Here is a 19,620-nt window from a genome sequence, read left to right on the forward strand (position 1 = left end):
AGCCTGGTGGCAGGACTGAAGAATGGATTCTTTTAGTGGCCACAGCTGGTTTGAATGATCCCCACACTGAACCCATTGGCTCCAGGCACTCCTCATGTGAATCACAAGGAAGCAGCAAATGGGAGTTTGGGTTTGTGCCTGACAGGGGCAGAAACAGCGGAGCAGTCCCAAGTCGATGGCTTGAACCCAGGCACATGCCAGGGATGTCCCCTGCACACCCTGACCCTCACGCTGGCAGCAGGTAGAGTTCCCCAGCTCTGTCTGAGGCCAGGAGGCAGAGGAGGGTGAGATGTGTTTTTGTCTGGGTGTCTGTGCTGCATCCTCACCCAGCCTCCTGCAGGGCCCCGAGAGAGGAAGACATGGCTGCACTTGGTGCAGATCCATCCTGGTCATTCCGTGAGGGCTGGAAGAGGAGTTCTTCAAGGATTGGGACCTTTGCATTACATACAAAACAAAAAAAAGTCATGAAAACCTTCAATGTCAGTTGGCAAGACCTTGAGCAAGGCAGTGAGATGGATCTGCACCTCTCAAGGTCTGCTTCTTCCGAGGAGCAACAAAACAGCTTGTTTTGGTAAACTCAGGGAATCATTTCCACACCCTGTGACAAATCTGCATCTCTGTTTATAGGGGAACTCTCTGTTGGTTTTTAAGCTGAAAGAAAGTCCGTTTAAATTAGATATTGGGAAGAAATTCCTTTGTGTGAGAGTGGGGAGGCCCTGGCACAGGGTGCCCAGAGCAGCTGTGGCTGCCCCTGGATCCCTGGCAGTGCCCAAGGCCAGGCTGGACAGGGCACTCTGGACAGTGGGAGGTGTCCCTGTCCATGGCAGGGGGTGGAATGGGATGGGCTTTAAGGTCCCTTCCAACCCAAACCATTCTAGAATCTTGATTTTATGTTGAGAGCAAGTTCTAGTAATTTTCTGCAGAAGAATCACTTTCCTTTTTCCTTCCAAAGGATGGGGGCTTCAGGGAGACAGATTTTATCTGCTTGCAGAGAGAGGACAGCAGGTCAAGGAAGGCAACTCGTGTTGGACTGAGAATCAGGGGGAGATTTGGGAAAACACTTGCTAAAAGTAATGCCACCAAATAGAAAGGGGTTTGATGGTGATTAAAAAGCCACCACTGTATTCTTAAGTATTCTTGGGAAAGTCAGCTGGCCATGTGCTCTGGGATTTTTTCACAATATTGGGTTTTTCTTTGTATTACCAAAAGTATTAATTAGAGGAATAGATTACGCTGGATGCTGTACAATTATCTCTTGGGTATTTGTGGAATGAACGATGAGAGCTGTGTGAAATTGGGAAATGCTGGTTTAGCTGGGTGTCTTGATGAGCACCGTGTCTTTCTCCCCCTCTTTGCCAATGGCCTGAACCTGTTGCTTGCAGCCAGCAGGGTGGGTTTGTGTCGTGGCAGCTCCTGGGGGGCTTTGGGACCTCTCAGACAGAGGCACAATGTGGGATTGTTGTTGCTGCAGGAGCCTCTTTGTCAAGATCACAGGGAGTTTTCTCAACACACTCAGTTTAAGTTGGTTTGTTTTGTAATCTATGTGATCTAATCAAGTGTATAAACACGTGGACAGGGGTGAGATGCATCAGCATCCTTCTTTGCCAGCTGCCTTCTGCTGCAAGGCAGGAAATTTTGTCAGCTTTCTGAAATTTCAGTGCAAGACCCCTTACCCAATCTTATTCCCAACAGAGAAAATAAACCCCATCAGTTCATTTTGCCATATCTCACTTTGGTGGGTTCATGGCACAGTTTTAAGACTAAATAAATTAATTGAGACTCACCATACGGTGCATAACTACAGCTCTTGGGTTGATAGGTGATGGGTTTTATTGAACCAATAAAATACAGAAAATGGTTAGAGGAAAAGAGCTTACTGCAGTGATATTGTTCAGTGTGATTTACAGTTTTATAACTGTAGGCAAATGTGAAATATTTTTCACTATCTTGGGCATACATTATTAGATAAACCTATATCCTGTGCTTACCTACATCAGCACTGTGATAGTGAAGAGACATAAAAATGAAGACATTTTCAGCCCATTAGAGTTAACGTGGTTTCAAGAGCAGTCAGTTTCTCTACGGTTTGGATTTTATTTGTCTCTCAGTGAGCTGAGGATGCCTGCAGGAAATGCCTCCCAGCAGCTGTGGGAGCTGCACTGTAGCAATCCTTGGCATGCACAGGAAAATAAGACACCTTAAATATGAAGGTTGTTAGCCAAAACACCAGCTCGTGAAAAACAGAGAGAAAATACAGATCTGTGCAGGAATTCTCTGTTGAGCATCCTGATCTGTCTCCTTTAGCTCTTGTTACATTGCTGAGGGTATCCCCATGAGGAAAGGCATGGGGACAAGGACAGGGCTGCTTCAGGAGGTCCTTAAAGCCCCTCTGTGGCCAGAGGAGTGTGGTGGACTAAAAAGGCTCCTGGAGCTGGGGCAAGCTGGGGCTGCAGCCCCTTCTCATGGGTGGTGAGACCCAAGTGCTTGGGGGAGAGGTGGGTGTTGAACTGCTGTGGCACAGGAATAGCTCATCATTCTTAGAACTGAGAAATCAGAATGTGCCAGTGTGTGATGTGGATTAATGAAGATGAAATGTGCTGTATAAATACATCAGGAGCGTGATTGTGCCGTTATCCCTTGGGCTACTCTGGCTCACAAGGAGAAAAGGTTGATTTGTATTTGTAGATGATTTTGCTTGCCCTGCCAATGCTCATTTTTTGTTTTCGTACGAAAGCCAGTGTGTGTGTTTCTTTTGCTCAAAGATGGAGCAGATTAGCTAAGATTTTTCTAGATTATCATAGTTTAAATAGCTCTGGTTTAAGATAAATGTTTCAACTACAATTACTTATTAGTGATACTATTTTAAACACTGATGATAAATTGCGGATGTTATAAGCTGTATTATTCAAGGATCTGTGCAGTATTTGGACATTGACCATGGTTTTCCATAAACCAGAAGGCACTGGCATGCAGCTGACCGGGCTGAGGGCCCTCTGCCAGGGGAGGGAGAGGGGACATGCAGCAGCTTCAGGGGGAGGATTTACAAAATGCTGAGAGTTTGACCTTGCTGTGGCTCCAGCCCACCCTGGGCACAGGGAAAGCCCCATGTGGAAACCCCTGATGGGGTGACCACCACTTGTGCTGACACGTGGAGAGTCACAGGGTGAAGGGGCACTTTGGTGTCACAGCCTTGGTGACGGTTTTCAATCAGCATCGGCCGGTCCCCTGTTTTAATTTAAGATGTGAAATGTGTGGCTGGGGATTATCACTAATCCACAGAACGTTTTGGGGTCAGGGATAAGAAAAAATGTTAGGTATGCTCTCAGCCATGGCCAGTGTGTGCTGTGCATCCAGGCCCCAGGGACAGCCCGGCTGGACAGGTCTGGAGGGGTTTGCTTTGGCCTCCAAAGCTTTGAGAAGGCTGAGAAGATGAGGTGGGGTGGCCAGAAGCTCCTCAGCTTCCTTCTGGATCCTTACTCAGAGCTTCTGTCCACTGTACCAAGAGAAATCACATCCCAAATGTCAGTTGAGAATTTTTGGGAGCGTTTTTGGATGGTTCCAGCCCTCTTTGGGTCCACAGGCTCTTGTCCAGATCTGCAGTCCATGTTTTGCAGGCAGGCAGGAGTGCTAGTGGCCAGGAAACGGCTGATAAAGAGAGAAAGTAGAGAATGGGAAAGTTAATCATTGATCTTTTTGTTATCTTTATTCAGCTTGGAAAACTGAAGCCAGACAAGGTTTGCAGGGGGAGATAATATCCTTTATTAGAGCGACTTCTGTGGTTAGGAAAAACCCCACATGCTTCTGGGGCCACATGCTTTTCCTCAGATCTCCACAATTGCACATTGCATTAAAAATAAAATCAATTTAATTTTCAAAAGCTTCAGCAGATAGTTGAAAGAACTGAATTTAAAAGCAACTTAGCAAAAAAGCCAAAAAAAGACCCTCTCATTTGGTTTAATTTGATTTGAACATTTCAAGATTTAATAGCTCTGAATTACAAAAGACACGTTTTTGTTCATAGGAACATGACATCTGTGTACCAAAGGGCTGCCCAGGGCAGTGTGGAGTCCCCATGCCTGGAGGGGTCTAAGAGCCGTGTAGATGTGGCACTTGGGGACATGGGTTAGTGGTGACCTTGGCACTGCTGGGACTGGTTGGACTCAGTGATTTTCGAGCTCTTTTCCAGCCTGAATGACTCCATGATTCTATGAAGTCAAAATTTCTACATTTAGCCTCCTTTTGTGCAAAGTCTCCCTACCTATGGTCACGCTCTGGTGCCTTCCTGAAATCCCCACAGGGCCCTTTGCACCTCAGGGTGCCCTCACACACAGGAGTCACTGCTGGGCAGCCACTGGGGCTCCACAGAGCTGCAGAGGCACAGAGCTTAAGAAGGGTGAGTTTATTATACACAGCTCCCTGCTCTGAATACCACATTTTGTCCTCAGTCTAAAGAAATGATTAAAGGATAATATTCTAAGATGCGTGAGTTTGTAAATTATCGGTGTATTGTTATTAATCAAGGCAATTTCTCTATTGCAGGAGATAAGACATTATTATTAATAACCTTTTCAGTGAGAGGTTTTGCGTGCTCACCCTGACCTCATGAAATCTCCTGCCTACAGTTCAGTTTTGTGTTGTTTCCTTTTTTCATTTTTGAGTGGTTTTGGTTTTTGTTTTTATTTTTGATAGCCTTCTACATCATCCAGCACACCAATTTAAAATTCCCTCAATCCAGCTTAGTCTCAGCTGTATTAATGCATGGCTCGAGGGCACAGATAGCTAAAAAGGGCTGTATTGTGTGGCATCTCTAAAAATCTTTTTTCTGAGAAGTTGGATAAAGAGACTGAGGATTCTCAGGGCACGCTTTGGGTTGGTTTTTTTATTTCCCCAGCTGCGTGAGCAGCCTTGCAGGTGGCTCAGAGAGAAGATGGCAGGCCAGGAGATGCTGCTGGACCCAGTGTCACCCCATTCCTGTTAAACTTTCCAGCAGAAAATGCTCCTCTGGGAAGGTGGCTGCAAGCACAGTGTGGGATCCTTCGTCATTTTCCTGATGTATCTCGGGAGACAGCTTTACAGCAGTATGGAAAATAATCAAATATATTAGTTAGGGAACATGGGTTGGAGCAGGAGCGATTTTCTCCTCAATATTTTTTCTAGGATATCACACACAGAGCTGTGTCTTCTTAGTGCAGTCATGCTTGGGAAATCCTGCCCGAGGTGCAAGCAGCATTTTTCAACATCAGTGAAACCAGGAAATACTGGAGTTCATGGAATCATTGAATGGTTTGGGTTGGAAGGGACCTTTAAAGGTCCTTTAGTCCAATCCCCTGCCATGGGCAGGGACACCTTCAGCCAGGCCCAGTGGCTCTGAGCCCCACAGGGTGATCAGCCTCCCTCCCTAAACTGTTCCTTGAAGGATTCAAAGGAGAGCAGCTGGGGTTTGGTGGTCACTGCCAAGCCCGGAGCTTTGTTTGCTCTGTTTTTATGGTTCTGGGCTGCTTTAAGTGTCAACAGGCATGTGAAGTGTGCCCTGTTTGTTTTTTTTAAAGTGCAACCATGATAAAATCCCATGATAGACCTGTAAGCTTTTGTTGTAAAAGTAAATCAACTTTAATAGCAAGTAGGTTGCAGTTAAGTGCTTTGGGATGTTGGTATTTAGGGGTTTTTTCTCAGTTATAATCCAGTGCTACAGGGAAGTGAGGGTGTTTATCTGAGGGAAATGAGTGGGATTTGCAGGCGTTCAGCACCTCCCAGGACCTTCCAGGGCTGTTCCCCTGCTCATGTGCTTCACCTTCCTTTCTGCACTTAGAGGAATTGGTCTCAGATTCCTCCAAGAGCAGTGGGAGAGCACAGAGGAGCTGCGGGTACAGACGGGATGGGGAAAGAAACGGGAAAAACCTAGGAAGAAACGAGGACACGAAAAGCAGGAGCAGTGTGACCATGGCAGTACTTGGGCCTCCTGGCTGTGCTGAGGGTTCCTCCTCTGGACCTTTGCCGTGGCAGAGGGGTGGGGATGGGAGAGAGGAGAAGGCTGCGAGGGTCCGGCGGCCTCGGCTGCGGCGTTCCCGCTGTGGGCTGAGCTGTCCGCGCTGCGGGAGGGTGACCTTGCAGCAGGGTCACTGAACACACGGTTCCAGCTGGGCCCGGGCTCTTGGCCAGCGCCCAGGAGCTATTTTGGGAGGTCTTAGAAGGGACGAGGCCTTGGCAGGACCTGTGGGTTTGCAGTGAGCTCTGGGTTCTCCCTGCAGGGGCCAGCGGGCATCGCGCAGGCTGCGGAGGAGCCCCTGGCAGCTCACACAGCGTGGCTCACAGGGCTCAGGGACAGCCCAGGGACTGCCCAGGACAGCCCAGGGACAGCCCATGTGCTCCTGTGTGCCCCACAGGGCTCAGGGACAGCCCAGGGACAGCCCAGGGACAGCCCAGGGACAGCCCATGTGCTCCTGTGTGCCCCACAGGGCTCAGGGACAGCCCAGGGACAGCCCATGTGCTCCTGTGTGCCCCACAGGGCTCAGGGACTGCCCAGGGACAGCCCATGTGCTCCTGTGTGCCCCACAGGGCTCACAGCCCATGTGTCCTGTATGCCTGGCACAGCACGTTGCCTTTTAACCCTTTGAATGAAGGTGCTGGAGGTGTCCAGGTGGATTTGAAGGGTTGGAGTCATCCCTTGCCCTGGGCCAGGGCTTTGGCTGCTCCCTGGCCCATCAGCAGCGTGTGCAGGAGCTGAGGCAGCTGCCAGCTGTTCCTGGCACTGTGCTTGGCCAGAAATTGCTCTGGGGAGGCTCCTGAAGTCAGACTGGGCTCTCACTGAAGGCTCCCACATTGCCCTTACGGAAAAGTGTGAGGTAAAGCCTGGGCTGGATCCTTGGGGGGTTGTTTCCCCTCTGGCTGTAAATGAGTGACCTGGGATGACAACAGCTACAGGTGGACGTGGAAATGAGGATTTATCTTCCAAAAGGCTCTCCAGGCTCCCACCCCAGCAAAGCAGTTCTCCAGAGTCTCTCCAGAGACAGAAACTCCTCCAATGCTGTCTCCAGCCTCTTCTGGGATCTAAACCTCCAGCAGATCTCAGGAATGCCAGCAGCAAAGCAGAGATGCTCAGAGGAAGCCCTGTTGCTTAAAAGATCCAGAGCACTTTCTGTCCAGCATGGTGGGAAGGACTAATGTCAGTGGTTAACAGCATCACTTAATTCCTACAGCTAGCTCCCTACGTGGCCTTTTCTTTTTTTTCCACTCAGAATCTCTCATTATCAATGTGCAAATACAAGTTCCAAAGGTGCTGGTGGCACACGGACAGCTGGTGGGATTGAATCCTTTCCGCTTCCCAAAACTGGGTCCAAGTGCTTGCTCTAATACTTTACCTTTTGTTTTAATTTGAGGGAATTTCCAGTCTCAGCCATAGGGCTGTCCGTGGTCTGTCTGTGTGCTAAAGCCAGGTTTGCACCCCTCAGTGCTGTGTGCTGTGGACAGCCCCACTGCTGCCCTGGTGGGGGTCTCAGGCAGCAGAATTCCAGGCTGTCCCCATGCCAGGGCTGTCACTGCAAAGTCGACAGGCTCATCTCTAGCCTTGATTCCAATCTCTCATATTGCAAAACGTCTTTACAGCCTCTGAATCCCTCGGGGCAATCTGAAGTCTGAGCAGCCTCCTGCCCAGATGGCCGATATCAGCAGCTTTCCCCTGGCAGCAGCATCCTTCTCCTTGGGTTTATTTATTTTAACTTTTCAATCAAAAAACTAAAAAACCAACCAAAAACCAAAACAATGAAAGCTGTCCATTTCCTGGAGCAGCTCATTTGTTTTTGACTGTAGTTCGTTTCCATTTGGATGGAAAGGAAAAAGATAAATGGATAAAGAGGACAGGGAGGGACCCGAAGGAGAGCTGGCATGGGGTGACATCCCTGGTGCATGATTCCAGTGGCTGGAATGTGTGGCTCAGAGGTGAGCGTCCCACCCATGAAAAATAAAGGATATATCCTGCAGCTGAAGTGCAGCACAGGAGACAGTGTGGATAATACCAGGAAAGCTGCCCACTGAGCACCAGGAATACAATTTGCTTCCAGCACTGGGCTTAGGAATGGAGCATGCTCAAGGAGAGTTCATTGGGGTTTTTTTTTCCTACCTTCCCTGTGATTTTTTTTTGACATGAGCTGCAAAGCTCAGCCCTGGCAGTTGGACAGTTTGAGGGTCTGTATTGTGTCCGAATCATAACCAGCAAACCCTAACTCTAATTTCTCTTCTTTCTCCCATCTCTGCCTTACCCCTCAAAAAAGCCCCAACAAACAAAAAACAAAAAAAAAAAATTAAAATAAAATAATTAAAAAACCCCACCAAACAAAGAGAAAGAACACAGGAATCTGAGCTGCTCTGAGCAAGCAGTTCCTCTCCCAGGTGCTTCTTTTAGCTTTCTTGGAGGCATCCCTCCCTCACCACCCCATATGGCCTCTCCCATCTGCTCTGCCTCTCCCGTGCCCTGGCAGCTCCCACTGCCTCCCTGGTTTTGCCATCCCACCCATGCACGCCCTGCTCTGTGCTCCCCCTCCTCAGGGTCTCTGCATGGCCCCTGGGCACCCCTGTCTCCCATCACCTTGTGTGGCCATTGGGAGTTTCATGTTAGACCTTGCTTAGCTCCTCCTGAAGTCATTTCTTGGTGTTTGATGTTCACAGACACAAATTTACCAGCTTGACAGAGTGGGAATAACCCAAACACCCACATTTTGATCCATAGCAGAGGCCATGCATTACTCTTGTGTCACTCTTTTATTGCATTAACACCAGCTCGTGTCCTTGCAGCTGTGTGTGCAGTGCTCCTGGGTGAGACTCACTTCAGCCCACAGATAATTGCAGAGTTTTGCAAAGCTTGTGTTTGGCTTTAGTGCCCCAGGGCTGCATCCCCATGGCCTCAGCAGAGAATCCCAGTGCTTTAATGGGGAGACACAAAAGGGGGCGTTTCTGGTGTGTGTACCTGCAGGAATTCAAATAAGAATGAGAAAATACCATGTGTATTTATATTTTAACTGAGCATTTCTCTGTGGCTGCCGTGTCTGTAGTTCAGCTGGGGACTGTAACCACGGGGCTTGGATCAGCTAATAAGGATATTTTTTTATATGGGAACTGGCTGTGAATTTTTAAAAATACTTTCTTCAAGGAAGCCCTGAAAAGTTATCTGGAAAGGGAACTGGCCAAAATCCAGCTCTTGTGTGCTGGCTGGAGGAAATGTGCTGGAGAGGTCAGGGCTTTGCACAGGCTCTTCCCAACAGCAGGTGCAAGTTTTTCCCTTTCCAGCAGGGCAGGATTAATTAATTAATGGGCCCTGTTGCCTCTTTGCCCATCTTCTGGAGCTCAGGAGTTTCTCTGAAACACAATTTCCCTCACCAGAGGGGACTGCCATGAACCTGTGGGTTTTTCCAGTGGGCTGGAAGTTGCTCCCCTTTGCCATCATCCCTCTCCCCCAGAGCAGCCCTGGCTGTGAGCTGGGAGCTCCAGCACCAGTTCCAACACCTGGGTCTCCACTGAAGGAGAGGATTCTGCACCTTTTTCCTGGTAGGATCCTAGCAGCCTCAAAGATGCTTTGCTTTTAAAATACAGAACCATCTATGATTATTTATAAAATATGTACTTGATGTCACTTTCAAAACATGCTCTGTGTTTATGTGGCTTCTGTGTGCACAGTACCAAGTGCCTTCACAGTATTTGTAATTAGAAAAAACAGTAAATATCTGATTGGGTTTTTTCCTCTTTCTGAGAGATAAGACTTGTCCTATTTCATTTTTGCATATGCATTCATTATGAGGAGCATTTTTTAACAGGAAAAGTTGAGTGAAAGAAGGAGCATCACTGGTGAGCACGCTGTGGTGGAGGAATTTGGTCTTCTGGGTCCTGCAGCGTCACAGCATCCTGCAGCTTCCCCAAAACATCCCCGTCCTCACAGAATCACCCCTGGCACCTTTGCCACTCACCTTCCTGCTTGCAGGGAGTGGGGACCCTGGAAAGGCACCCTGGGAGCTTGGCTCTCCAGTAATGCAGAGGTGATGTCTGGGACAGCAAATCTGTGAGGGATTTCAAATGTGGAAGCAATGGTTTATGTTCCAGAGAAAGATGTGCCTAAATCCCCTTGTCCTGTAGTCAGAAACTGGATTTTAGGGAGACTGACAGGTCTGTTGATGCCAGTGTTACAAGTCAGTACCAACTCCAGGTAACAAATCTTTGTTCTCCTTATTCCTGCCCCTTGCTCCGATTCCAGGACTGCCCTGGGCATCCCAGAGCTCCCTACAGGGTGAGCAGGGCCTGTCTGCAGCGGGCTGTGCGTGCCACGGGATGGTGACAAAGTGGGGACAGGGTAACACTGTGGAGAGGAGTGCTGGTGCTGCTGATGGAGCAGGGGTTGTTCTCATTTCTTGGGTGGGGATTGTGCTGGTGCTGCTGATGGAGCAGGGGTTGTTCTCATTTCCTGGATGGGGATTGTGCTGGTGCTGCTGATGGAGCAGGGGTTGTTCTCATTTCTTGGGTGGGGATTGTGCTGGTGCTGCTGATGGAGCAGGGGTTGTTCTCATTTCTGGGATGGGGATTGTGCTGGTGCTGCTGATGGAGCAGGGGTTGTTCTCATTTCTGGGATGGGGATTGTGCTGGTGCTGCTGATGGAGCAGGGGTTGTTCTCATTTCTTGGATGGGGATTGTCTGTGGTTCTTGGTGCTGCTGGCAGTGACAGTGGCAACTGGAGAGAGGGAAAAACAACTGCTCCAACAACTGCTCTGAGCCCTGCTCTGGAGATGGGGCACTGCACATGGACTGCCCTCACTCTCCACGTACACAGCAGCAGTGTCCTACATACTCCTGGCAGAGTGTGGGATTGGGATGACAATTATAAAGTCACAAAAAATCCTGAGTTGGAAGGGACCCACAGGGATCATCAAGTCCAACCCCTCTCCCTGCACAGACCCCCAACAATCCCACCCTGGGCATCCCTGGAGTGTTGTCCAAAGGCTCCTGGAGCTCTGGCAGCCCCAGGGTTGTCCCCATTCCCTGGGGAGCCTGGGCAGTGCCAGCACCTCTGGGGAAGAACCTTTCCCTAAATCCAACCTGAACCTGCCCTGGCCCAGCTCCAGCCCTTCCCTCAAACAGTGACGTGGGACTCTTTTACCTATTTGGGACAAACTGGGCAGGACAGGAGATGGACGTGTCCAAGAAGATGTGAATCCTGCCAGCAATCGAGTGTCATTTCTGATGCTGAAAATCAGTTGATTCACACATCAAGAAAGAATTTGGCCCTTGGTTTCTGGGTGCAGCTGAGATCAGCACAGCCTTGCTTTCCCCAGTGCTTTGTGTTTGTTTTCGAGGTGCCGCTGCTCAAGGCTATCAGCCTTTTTCTGGAGCCACGCTCTGCGTGGAAAGAAAGGCATGTTTCATTTTTAAGTTGGAAAAAAAAAAGCTACTCACACAAAAAAACCCAAACAAACATAAAACGCAGCGTGGCACAGATTAAATCCATTTGAGACAACTCGAAAAAAACCCCGTCGTATGTGCAAGTCAATAGGAGGAGGGGAGTGGAAGGGGGAAAAGCAACTGTGACATATACAAACCCTTTAGTGTGCATAGCATAAGATTTTTTGGCTGGCACTCACATGATTTTATTCAAGGGCTGGGAAAGAACTACGATTAGTTAAAAGCTTCGGCAAAGTCTGGAGGGAGTGCTCTGAAGAGTTGGGAGCCGCGCAGAGGTGACTGAAACTCCTCTCGCAATTTCAGACCATTCTTCTGGGGCTCAGGACAAAAGCCTTTTCTTTTCCCTCCGTGTTCAAAGGGACATTTGTCCTGAGATGTTGCAGCTGTGGGCCGCGGGATCGCCTGTTTGAAGATACCCCCTCGTAGACGAAAGGAGAGGCAGCGCACTGAAAAGTGGTAGTATTTTATCGTGTGTGGGTCCCCCCTTCCTCCTCCCTCCCTGCTCCTCCACTGCCATGGGGGGTTTTTAATAAGAAGAAGAATGTGGAGGCAACATTTTCCAGGCAAGGGGAAATTTCCTGTTTCTTTTCTGTTTGTTTAATAAAGTGTGTAGTTGACTGTAAAACTGTAGCTACTTGGTTGTGAGCGGGTAATTCAGGCGAGTGTCAGGATCGCTTCTTGATGCACTTTTATATACTGCAGGGCAACATGTTTAAAGCCTTTTTTTCTTTTTTCCTTTTTTATTTTTATTTTAATGCTGCATGGCGCTGGCAACTGAGATTAATAAGAATTAGGCAAATGGCTTCTGCTTTTGTTTCGGTGAGATAGTACCAGCCGTCTTGCGGTCACACAAAGGCTGCCATTTAGCAGGGAGCACTCCCTAATTCTCTTGGCAGGGGTGCCATTGGGATCGGATACAAGTGGGTGGCAAAGGGGAGGAGCGGCAGGAAAGGACAAGCAGGCTTTGTGTATTAAAAATGAAACAAAAGCACTTTATACGCGGGGCTGCGTGCAACAAGCGGCGCTGCCTGCGAGCCGGGGTGGAGTTTGAGTTCTCTGTGGCTGCAAAACCTTGCGCTTTTTGCCTCCCTTTTTTTTTTTCTTTTTCTGTAAACCCTTCCTTCTCTCCCTCTTCCTTAGCAAGCTCTCCCCACACTGCTGGCCAGGCTCCGCAAGCGGCTGGAAACGCCTAAAAAAAATAAAAACATATTGAACAATACTTGCCCCAACTTTGCAGGAACAGCTGGGGGGGTTCTCAGCAAAAATCAGCTTCAGATGTGTGGGAGGCACCGAATTTGGGAGGCAGAACTGATCCCAGCCCAGCCCTGGGGAGAGCTGGTGCCCATCTCCAGAGGGGCGGTGGTGCTCGTGGTTTACACAGCGCTGTAGCCTGGGTTTGGCACAGCGAAAGGGTTAACTGGCTGCGGTGTTTGATCACAATTTCGGGGGGAGTGGCTGCTGTTTAATTACTTTCTGATCCGTGGCATACCTCGTTGTTAATGAAGCAGTTGCCTGCAGAACAAACGTGCTGTGTGAATGAGCCGGGGTCCTTGGTTTTGTCAGCCCAAATGTGTTGGTTTGGATGTGTTTGTGCAGAGGTAGGAACCAGGACGGTGAGGGATGGATGCAGCATGGTGGAAAAAGCAGTGGGAGAGGCAGGCAAGGAAACAGAGCACGGTTTAAGCTGCAAACCTGCCAATGGTTTTTATTAAAACGTAATTTCCATACATTATGCACTTCATCCTGTATTGATTTGCTTCAGAACTTTCCTTGTCGAGCTGAAATAAATTCCTTCCTTGAAGGAGGAGAAACGAGAGCAGTTCCTGTGAGTACCTCACGGGTTCCAGCCATTCATCCTCAGTGACTGCACTTGAGTGTGTGGGCAAGGGTGACGTGCCTAAGGAGCCTGTGTCATCCTGCACAATTACATCCCTAATCCCAAGCAAAGACACAGATGCTGTTTCAAAAAAAAAAAAAAAAAAGCTGTGTTTCGTTTTGACTTTCAAAGAAGCTTATGTAAGGGCAGCATAATAAACCCGTTATTTTGGGGCTTGGATTAAATGTCAAAGTTTCAGATAACCTGTGGTTTCATCTTCCACCTGCCATGCTCACAGGAAGCCACTCCAGCCTCTGTGTGCCCACTGCTCTGCCTGGAGGGCGGTCCTGGCCCCTGGTGGGCGCTGGGCTCCAAGCTTGGGGACAGGGCTTGGTGGCCGTCAGGACTGGCACCACCCTGGCCCTGCATCAGATCCCTTTTGATCTGCAGTAGTGGTGTGAGCCTGGCAGGTGATGCTCTGAGCTTTGGAGATCATACACTTTAGTAAGCATTTAAGTCAGTGTTATAATTCACTTGCTTGTTAACCTGAGAAAATAATCTAGCAGGGGTGCAGTGCTGCCCAGAGGGATTGTGTAAGCGCTCAGAGATTTTGGCATGTTTTTATTCTTGCTTATCTGCTTATCACAAGCTTCTTTCCTTTATCCAGATCGTCTCGGCACTCTACCCTGCCTACTGACACACTTGCACTCCCATCTGGATGAAATGCATGCAAACATAATGGATTGCTTCCAGTAATGGAGACCTCAGTGGGGAGGGGGAGGGAGGGACCAGTTCCAAAAGCGCCCACCTGTAATGCTGAAACCTTCCCTCAGGTCTGCTGGGTTGGTTGGTTCTTCATTTCTTTAAGCAGATTCAGTAGGAAAGGAATGGAAAGCCACTGAACCCACTCCATTAGACCTGCCTGTTTCCATGGAGTTATTTTTTCCCATGTGAAAGGAGTGTGGCTGTGTGAGTGCAGCAGCAGTGCAGGGTCCCTCCCCAGGACGTGCTCTTGGTGCTCTGAGGTTCCGTGCTGTGGCCAGGAGTGCCCATGTCTGTAACACCCACATCAGCTGGGGGAGATTCCCCCACAAAACACCCCAGAACAGCCCCGTGGGGGTCCCTCAGCCAGGCCCTGGGCTTGACCCCATAACCAGCACAACCACTGCACTGAAAGGTCAGGCAGACATTGGCTGGTAGCCCTGGCAGGTTCTTGTGCAAAGTGGGGTTTGGTAAGGAGAGGCTTTGCTTGTGTGAGGGTTTGGAGACTCAAACCCAGACTCCTGCCCCAGCCATGTCATGGTGCAGCAGCAGAAATAAAGCACCACAGAGCCCAGAGCACCTGGCCCCTCACCTGTGCCCTGCCCAGAAACTGCCTGGGCAGCTGAGAAGGAAACCTGAGATATTTCATAGGGTCCTAATGTAATAAACACCTTCACTTGAAAGGGAGATGTAGAAATTTCTGAGTGACTTGTCCTAAAATGAACCTGTTAATCCCCAGCAGAACAATAAATAGGATATAAAATTCAGCCTTCTGTGGCCCTCAGTGATGATCAGTTCCTCCTTCATCTCAGAGGGGAATGTTGGGTTTACAAAGGTGAGCTTTGCTCAATTTTGGTAGCTGGTAACAGATCAGAGGATAACCTTCTGTGCTACAGAGGCCCTCAGTGTCCTGCTCTTCCCGTGATTTCCCAGTAATTCTGGTTTTTGAGCATTTCTCTGTTTGGACTTGTTTTTCTGAGGTGGTCAGAATGGTGAAACCATCCCTAAAACACCAGAGCAAAACAGTAGCTGTGTTCCCAGGGAGTTTGGGAGTCCCTTGGCCGTACTTCACCCCGTGTAGCTGTCACCCCTGAGCCTGCAGTGCGGGATGTGTCTGGTGCTGCTGCCCCTCTCCGACAGGGTGACGCCCATCGTGTCACACCCCCTGTGTCACACCCCCTGTGTCACACCCCCTGTGTCACACCCCGTGTCACCCCTGTGTCACCCCGTGTCACCCGTGTCACGCGCGCTGTGCCCGCAGGTATCCGCCCGCAGATCATGAACGGCCCCATGCACCCGCGGCCGCTGGTGGCGCTGCTGGACGGGCGGGACTGCACGGTGGAGATGCCCATCCTGAAGGACCTGGCCACGGTGGCCTTCTGTGACGCACAATCCACTCAGGAGATCCACGAGAAGGTACCGGGACAGGGGGCGGGCTGGGGGTACCGGGGCTGGCCTCGCTCTCCCACGGCTCTAAAGCACCTCCCTGTGCCTGAAGGGGCTCAGGAGAGCTGGAGAGGGGCTCTGGACAAGGTGTGGAGCGACAGGACACGGGGAATGGCTTCCAGTGCCAGAGGGCAGGGCTGGATGGGATACTGGGAAGAAATTCCTCCCTGGGAGGGTGTGGAGAACCTGGCACAGGGTGCCCAGAGCAGCTGTGGCTGCCCCTGGATCCCTGGCAGTGCCCAAGGCCAGGCTGGACAGGGCTTGGAGCACCCTGGGATAGCTGAAGGTCTCCCTCTCCATGGCGGGGGTTTGGAAAATTGAGCTCCCTTCCAACCCAAACCAGTCTGTGATTGTTTGATTTTTGAGTAGAAAGTGTACAAAGCTTTGAGTCAGTCAGCAGATAACATCAACAGAAGCCACTGCAGATTAAAATTCATTCAGGCTGTTTTAGAAGCCAGATGTTATTTTGGTAAAAAAAGACACTTTATCTCTTTGCATCAGGTTTTTCACATCAGTGTTATTAACGTTTCTCATGTTTTTTGAAGTCCGTGGTGCTCTTGCTGTGGCTTTGCTGGCACCATCCCAGCTGCAGCTGAGGGGTCTCCACAGGTGCTTGGTGCACCTCCAGCAGCTCCTCCCTCTCCAGGAGGGTGGAGGAGGTTTGGGAATCATTCAGGCAGATCCACGCAGTGTAGATCAGTGTTTCTATTTGGAAGCTCAACTACATGTAAATACTTCTCTTAAAAGTATTATTTTAGATACCCCAAGGAGGTTTGAAGTGAGCAGAAATCACTTCCAAGCTTCTTCCAGGAAAGAGGAATACAAATAGCATCAGTGCTGGTCTTTGCAGATACTGAATTTGAGAGAAGGAGAGTGGGAGTTTTTTGTGAGACATTGATGGATGAGCCAGGCTTGGGGGTTTTGGATGGGTCTTGGGTTTTTGGAGCACTGAGGCAGCTTGTGGTGAGCACCAGTGAAGGTCTGGATCTCCCCTGAAGGGGACAAAGCCCAGCCCTGTGTGACTGTGCAGCCTCTGCAGAGCTCCTGAGGTCCCCTTGAGAAGAGCAGGAAAGGCAGATGTGACCCCTGTGGCCGGGATTTGGACACACACAGGGAGGTCGAGCCCTTAGGAGTATCACACAGTCCTGTTCCAACCCCACAGACACTGCTGCAACACCCAATTCCTTCCTAAAAGCAGAATTCCTGCTGCTTGGAAGCAGAGGGATTTGCAGATACCCATCTGGAAAGGGTGCAGGTGAGAGGCAAACGTGGTTTTCATCTGCCTGGTCTGCTCCGTTGTAACATCATAATTTTCAGATACTCACCAAATCCATCCCCAGAGGTGTTGGTGGGTCACACCCCTGCAGGGTTTGGTGCCACCTGGCTCAGACAGCAGGTCAGCAATGTCCAACTCACTGTGTCACGGTCCTGATTCCTGAGCTGCAGGTGTCCCCCCAGGTGCACTGGTGGCTCCTGAGTGCTGTGTGTGTTTCAGGTGTTGAATGAAGCCGTGGGGCTGTGATGTAGCACACCATGCCCTGACCTGAGTGCTGTGTGTGTTTCAGGTGTTGAATGAAGCCGTGGGGCTGTGCTGTACCACACCATGCCCTGACCTGAGTGCTGTGTGTGTTGCAGGTGTTGAATGAAGCCGTGGGGCTGTGCTGTACCACACCATGCCCTGACCTGAGTGCTGTGTGTGTTGCAGGTGTTGAATGAAGCTGTGGGGCTGTGATGTACCACACCATGCCCTGACCTGAGTGCTGTGTGTGTTGTAGGTGTTGAATGAAGCCGTGGGGCTGTGCTGTACCACACCATGCCCTGACCTGAGTGCTGTGTGTGTTTCAGGTGTTGAATGAAGCCGTGGGGGCCATGATGTACCACACCATCACCCTGACCCGGGAGGACCTGGAGAAGTTCAAGGCCCTGCGGGTCATCGTCCGAATAGGCAGCGGCTACGACAACATCGACATCAAAGCCGCCGGGGAGCTCGGTAGGTCCCGGCTCTGCAGCCTGCCTCCATCCCCTTCAAAATCAGCACAGGGAGCTGCTGCTTCCATGGCACTGTGCTGGCACAGCAGAGTTCCAGGCAGGACCTCCATGCAGCCCCTAAATTGCCAGTGCAGTTTACATTCTTTGCACACAGAGAATATTATGCCAAGAGGACTTGACCATGAAGTGAACAAAACTGTGCAGTTTTAGAAAGGAGCTTTGGGGCTCGTGTGGTGTTAAAACTGTCCAGTCTGAATGCCTCGTTCCTCATTCCTGCACTGTTCCAAGCTCCAGGTGCCCCCTCATACTGCTGGATATTTGTATGGCTGTTCTATTTCTGGCACAGGAGAGTTGATACAGCTTTAGAAAAATTGGAGGAAGGGTGTTTTATTATATTTTGTTAAGCAAGATCAGTCCCTTGATCTGGGCTGGTTCTCTGAGTCATGCCCGCTCCTCTGGGAAGGCGCTGTGTTGGATGGAGGAGCAGGAATTGTGTGTTGGGTTGTTGCCACCTCCTTTGCTATCTCATCAAAGGTGCCTCAGGAACCAGAAAAAGGCTTTTAGTGTGGATTGTCAAAAACAGGGAGAGTCGTGCTGTCAGACATGCTGGGGCCACCCAATTCCCAAACTGCTTTGGGGGGTCACAGGCTTTTGGCTGCACATCCCCAGCTGCAAGAGCTTAATTGTATCCCTGGTTTTAGCAGCTGAGTTACAACAGGCTTTACTCATCTGCTCCCAAGATTCAGTGTGGGGAGCAGCCCTGCAGTGGTGTTTGGGATGTGTTGTATTAAAGCTTATCTCTGGGGAAGGGAAGAGTAAGAGCCATTCCACCTGAGCCGTTTTACAGAGATAATTGTGATAAGAGAGTCTCAAATAGTCATTCCTAAAAAAAGCAATTCTCAATATAGTGAATTGTTTTCTTTTTTCAAGAGGAGAACAGTGTCTCCTCAATGTAATGGTTTCTTCACGTTTTTAACTCTTATTGTTATTATCCATTATAACAGTGTTCTGAGGCTTTGAACATCAGGAAAGGAAAGATATAACGAATAAAGTAATGGGATATTGCAGCGTAATCCTTCTTTTTTTACTTGGCAAATTGGGTGGCCAAATGATGTGGTTTCGAGTAGAAAATGTAATGACTCCCCACAAATGTAGCGTAAAGTTTAATTGGTATTGCTTTCCATAAGGTAGTTTTTAAACCCTGCAGTCAATCAATGACCAGTGCCTGAACAACGGTGCCAGGGCCACTCACTGGCTGGGCTGGGCACCAGTTTGGACCATTAAAAGGCACCCCCAGAATGGGATGGTGGGGCTGAACCACCATCCGTGGGCGTTTATGGGGCACAGAGTGAATAGCAGTGCGAGGAGCTTGTGGGAAGGGCAGCTGGGAGTCACCCCCGTGCATGAGGGGGACAGGGGCTGGCGCGGCCGGGCTGTGATCCGTGTGTATCCGCAGGGATCGCCGTCTGCAACATCCCCTCGGCCGCCGTGGAGGAGACGGCCGACTCCACCGTGTGCCACGTGCTGAACCTGTACCGGCGGAACACGTGGCTGTACCAGGCACTGCGCGAGGGCACGCGCGTGCAGAGCGTGGAGCAGATCCGCGAGGTGGCCTCGGGAGCCGCGCGCATCCGCGGGGAGACGCTCGGCCTCATCGGCTTCGGTGCGTGCGCCGGGGCGGCGGCTGTGGGGCTCTGTGGGGCTCTGTGGGGCTCTGCGGGGCTGTGCGGGGCTCTGCGGGGCTCTGCGGGGCTCTGTGGGGCTCTGCGGGGTCTGCGGGGTCTGTGGGGCTCTGCGGGGTCTGTGGGGCTCTGCGGGGCTCTGTGGGGCTCTGCGGGGCTCTGCGGGGTCTGTGGGGCTCTGCGGGGTCTGTGGGGCTCTGCGGGGCTCTGTGGGGCTCTGTGGGGCTCTGCGGGGCTCTGTGGGGCTCTGCGGGGCTCTGCGCTGCCCGGGAAGGGCCCAAATGAGCGTTTCCAAAAGCAGAGCTGCCACAGTGGATCGGGGAAACAGGGAGAACACCTCACGTGGGTTTTGGGGAAGGAGCTGTTTGTGAGCTGTGGTTGAGTCCTTGGAAGAACACAGTGGTGTTTTAGAGGGACCTCTAGACAGTGCTGCTGCCCTCTCCCAAAAAACCCCATCCCTGAGCCACAGCTACACCAACCCAGCCCATC

At 50.4% G+C, this 19,620-nt stretch overlaps 1 protein-coding gene across 6 annotated transcripts in view; it reads left to right on the forward strand.

The window, feature by feature from the left end:
• The window catches only part of CTBP2 (C-terminal binding protein 2), a 134,177-nt gene that overhangs the window by 105,432 nt on the left and 9,125 nt on the right, over positions 1-19,620 (forward strand). For 5 of the 6 annotated variants that reach the window (XM_063405115.1, XM_063405116.1, XM_063405117.1 and 2 more), the window contains 3 exons: positions 15,276-15,430; positions 17,306-17,450; positions 18,906-19,112. In XM_063405115.1, coding sequence (XP_063261185.1) covers positions 15,276-15,430; positions 17,306-17,450; positions 18,906-19,112 — 507 coding nt within the window. Of the gene's footprint in view, positions 1-11,655; positions 11,893-15,275; positions 15,431-17,305; positions 17,451-18,905; positions 19,113-19,620 lie in introns of those variants that run through there. The other variant, XM_063405118.1, reaches the window with a different exon arrangement.

Source organism: Prinia subflava, chromosome 9 (assembly GCF_021018805.1).
Source record: "Prinia subflava isolate CZ2003 ecotype Zambia chromosome 9, Cam_Psub_1.2, whole genome shotgun sequence".
NCBI classification, from domain to species: Eukaryota; Metazoa; Chordata; class Aves; order Passeriformes; family Cisticolidae; genus Prinia; species Prinia subflava.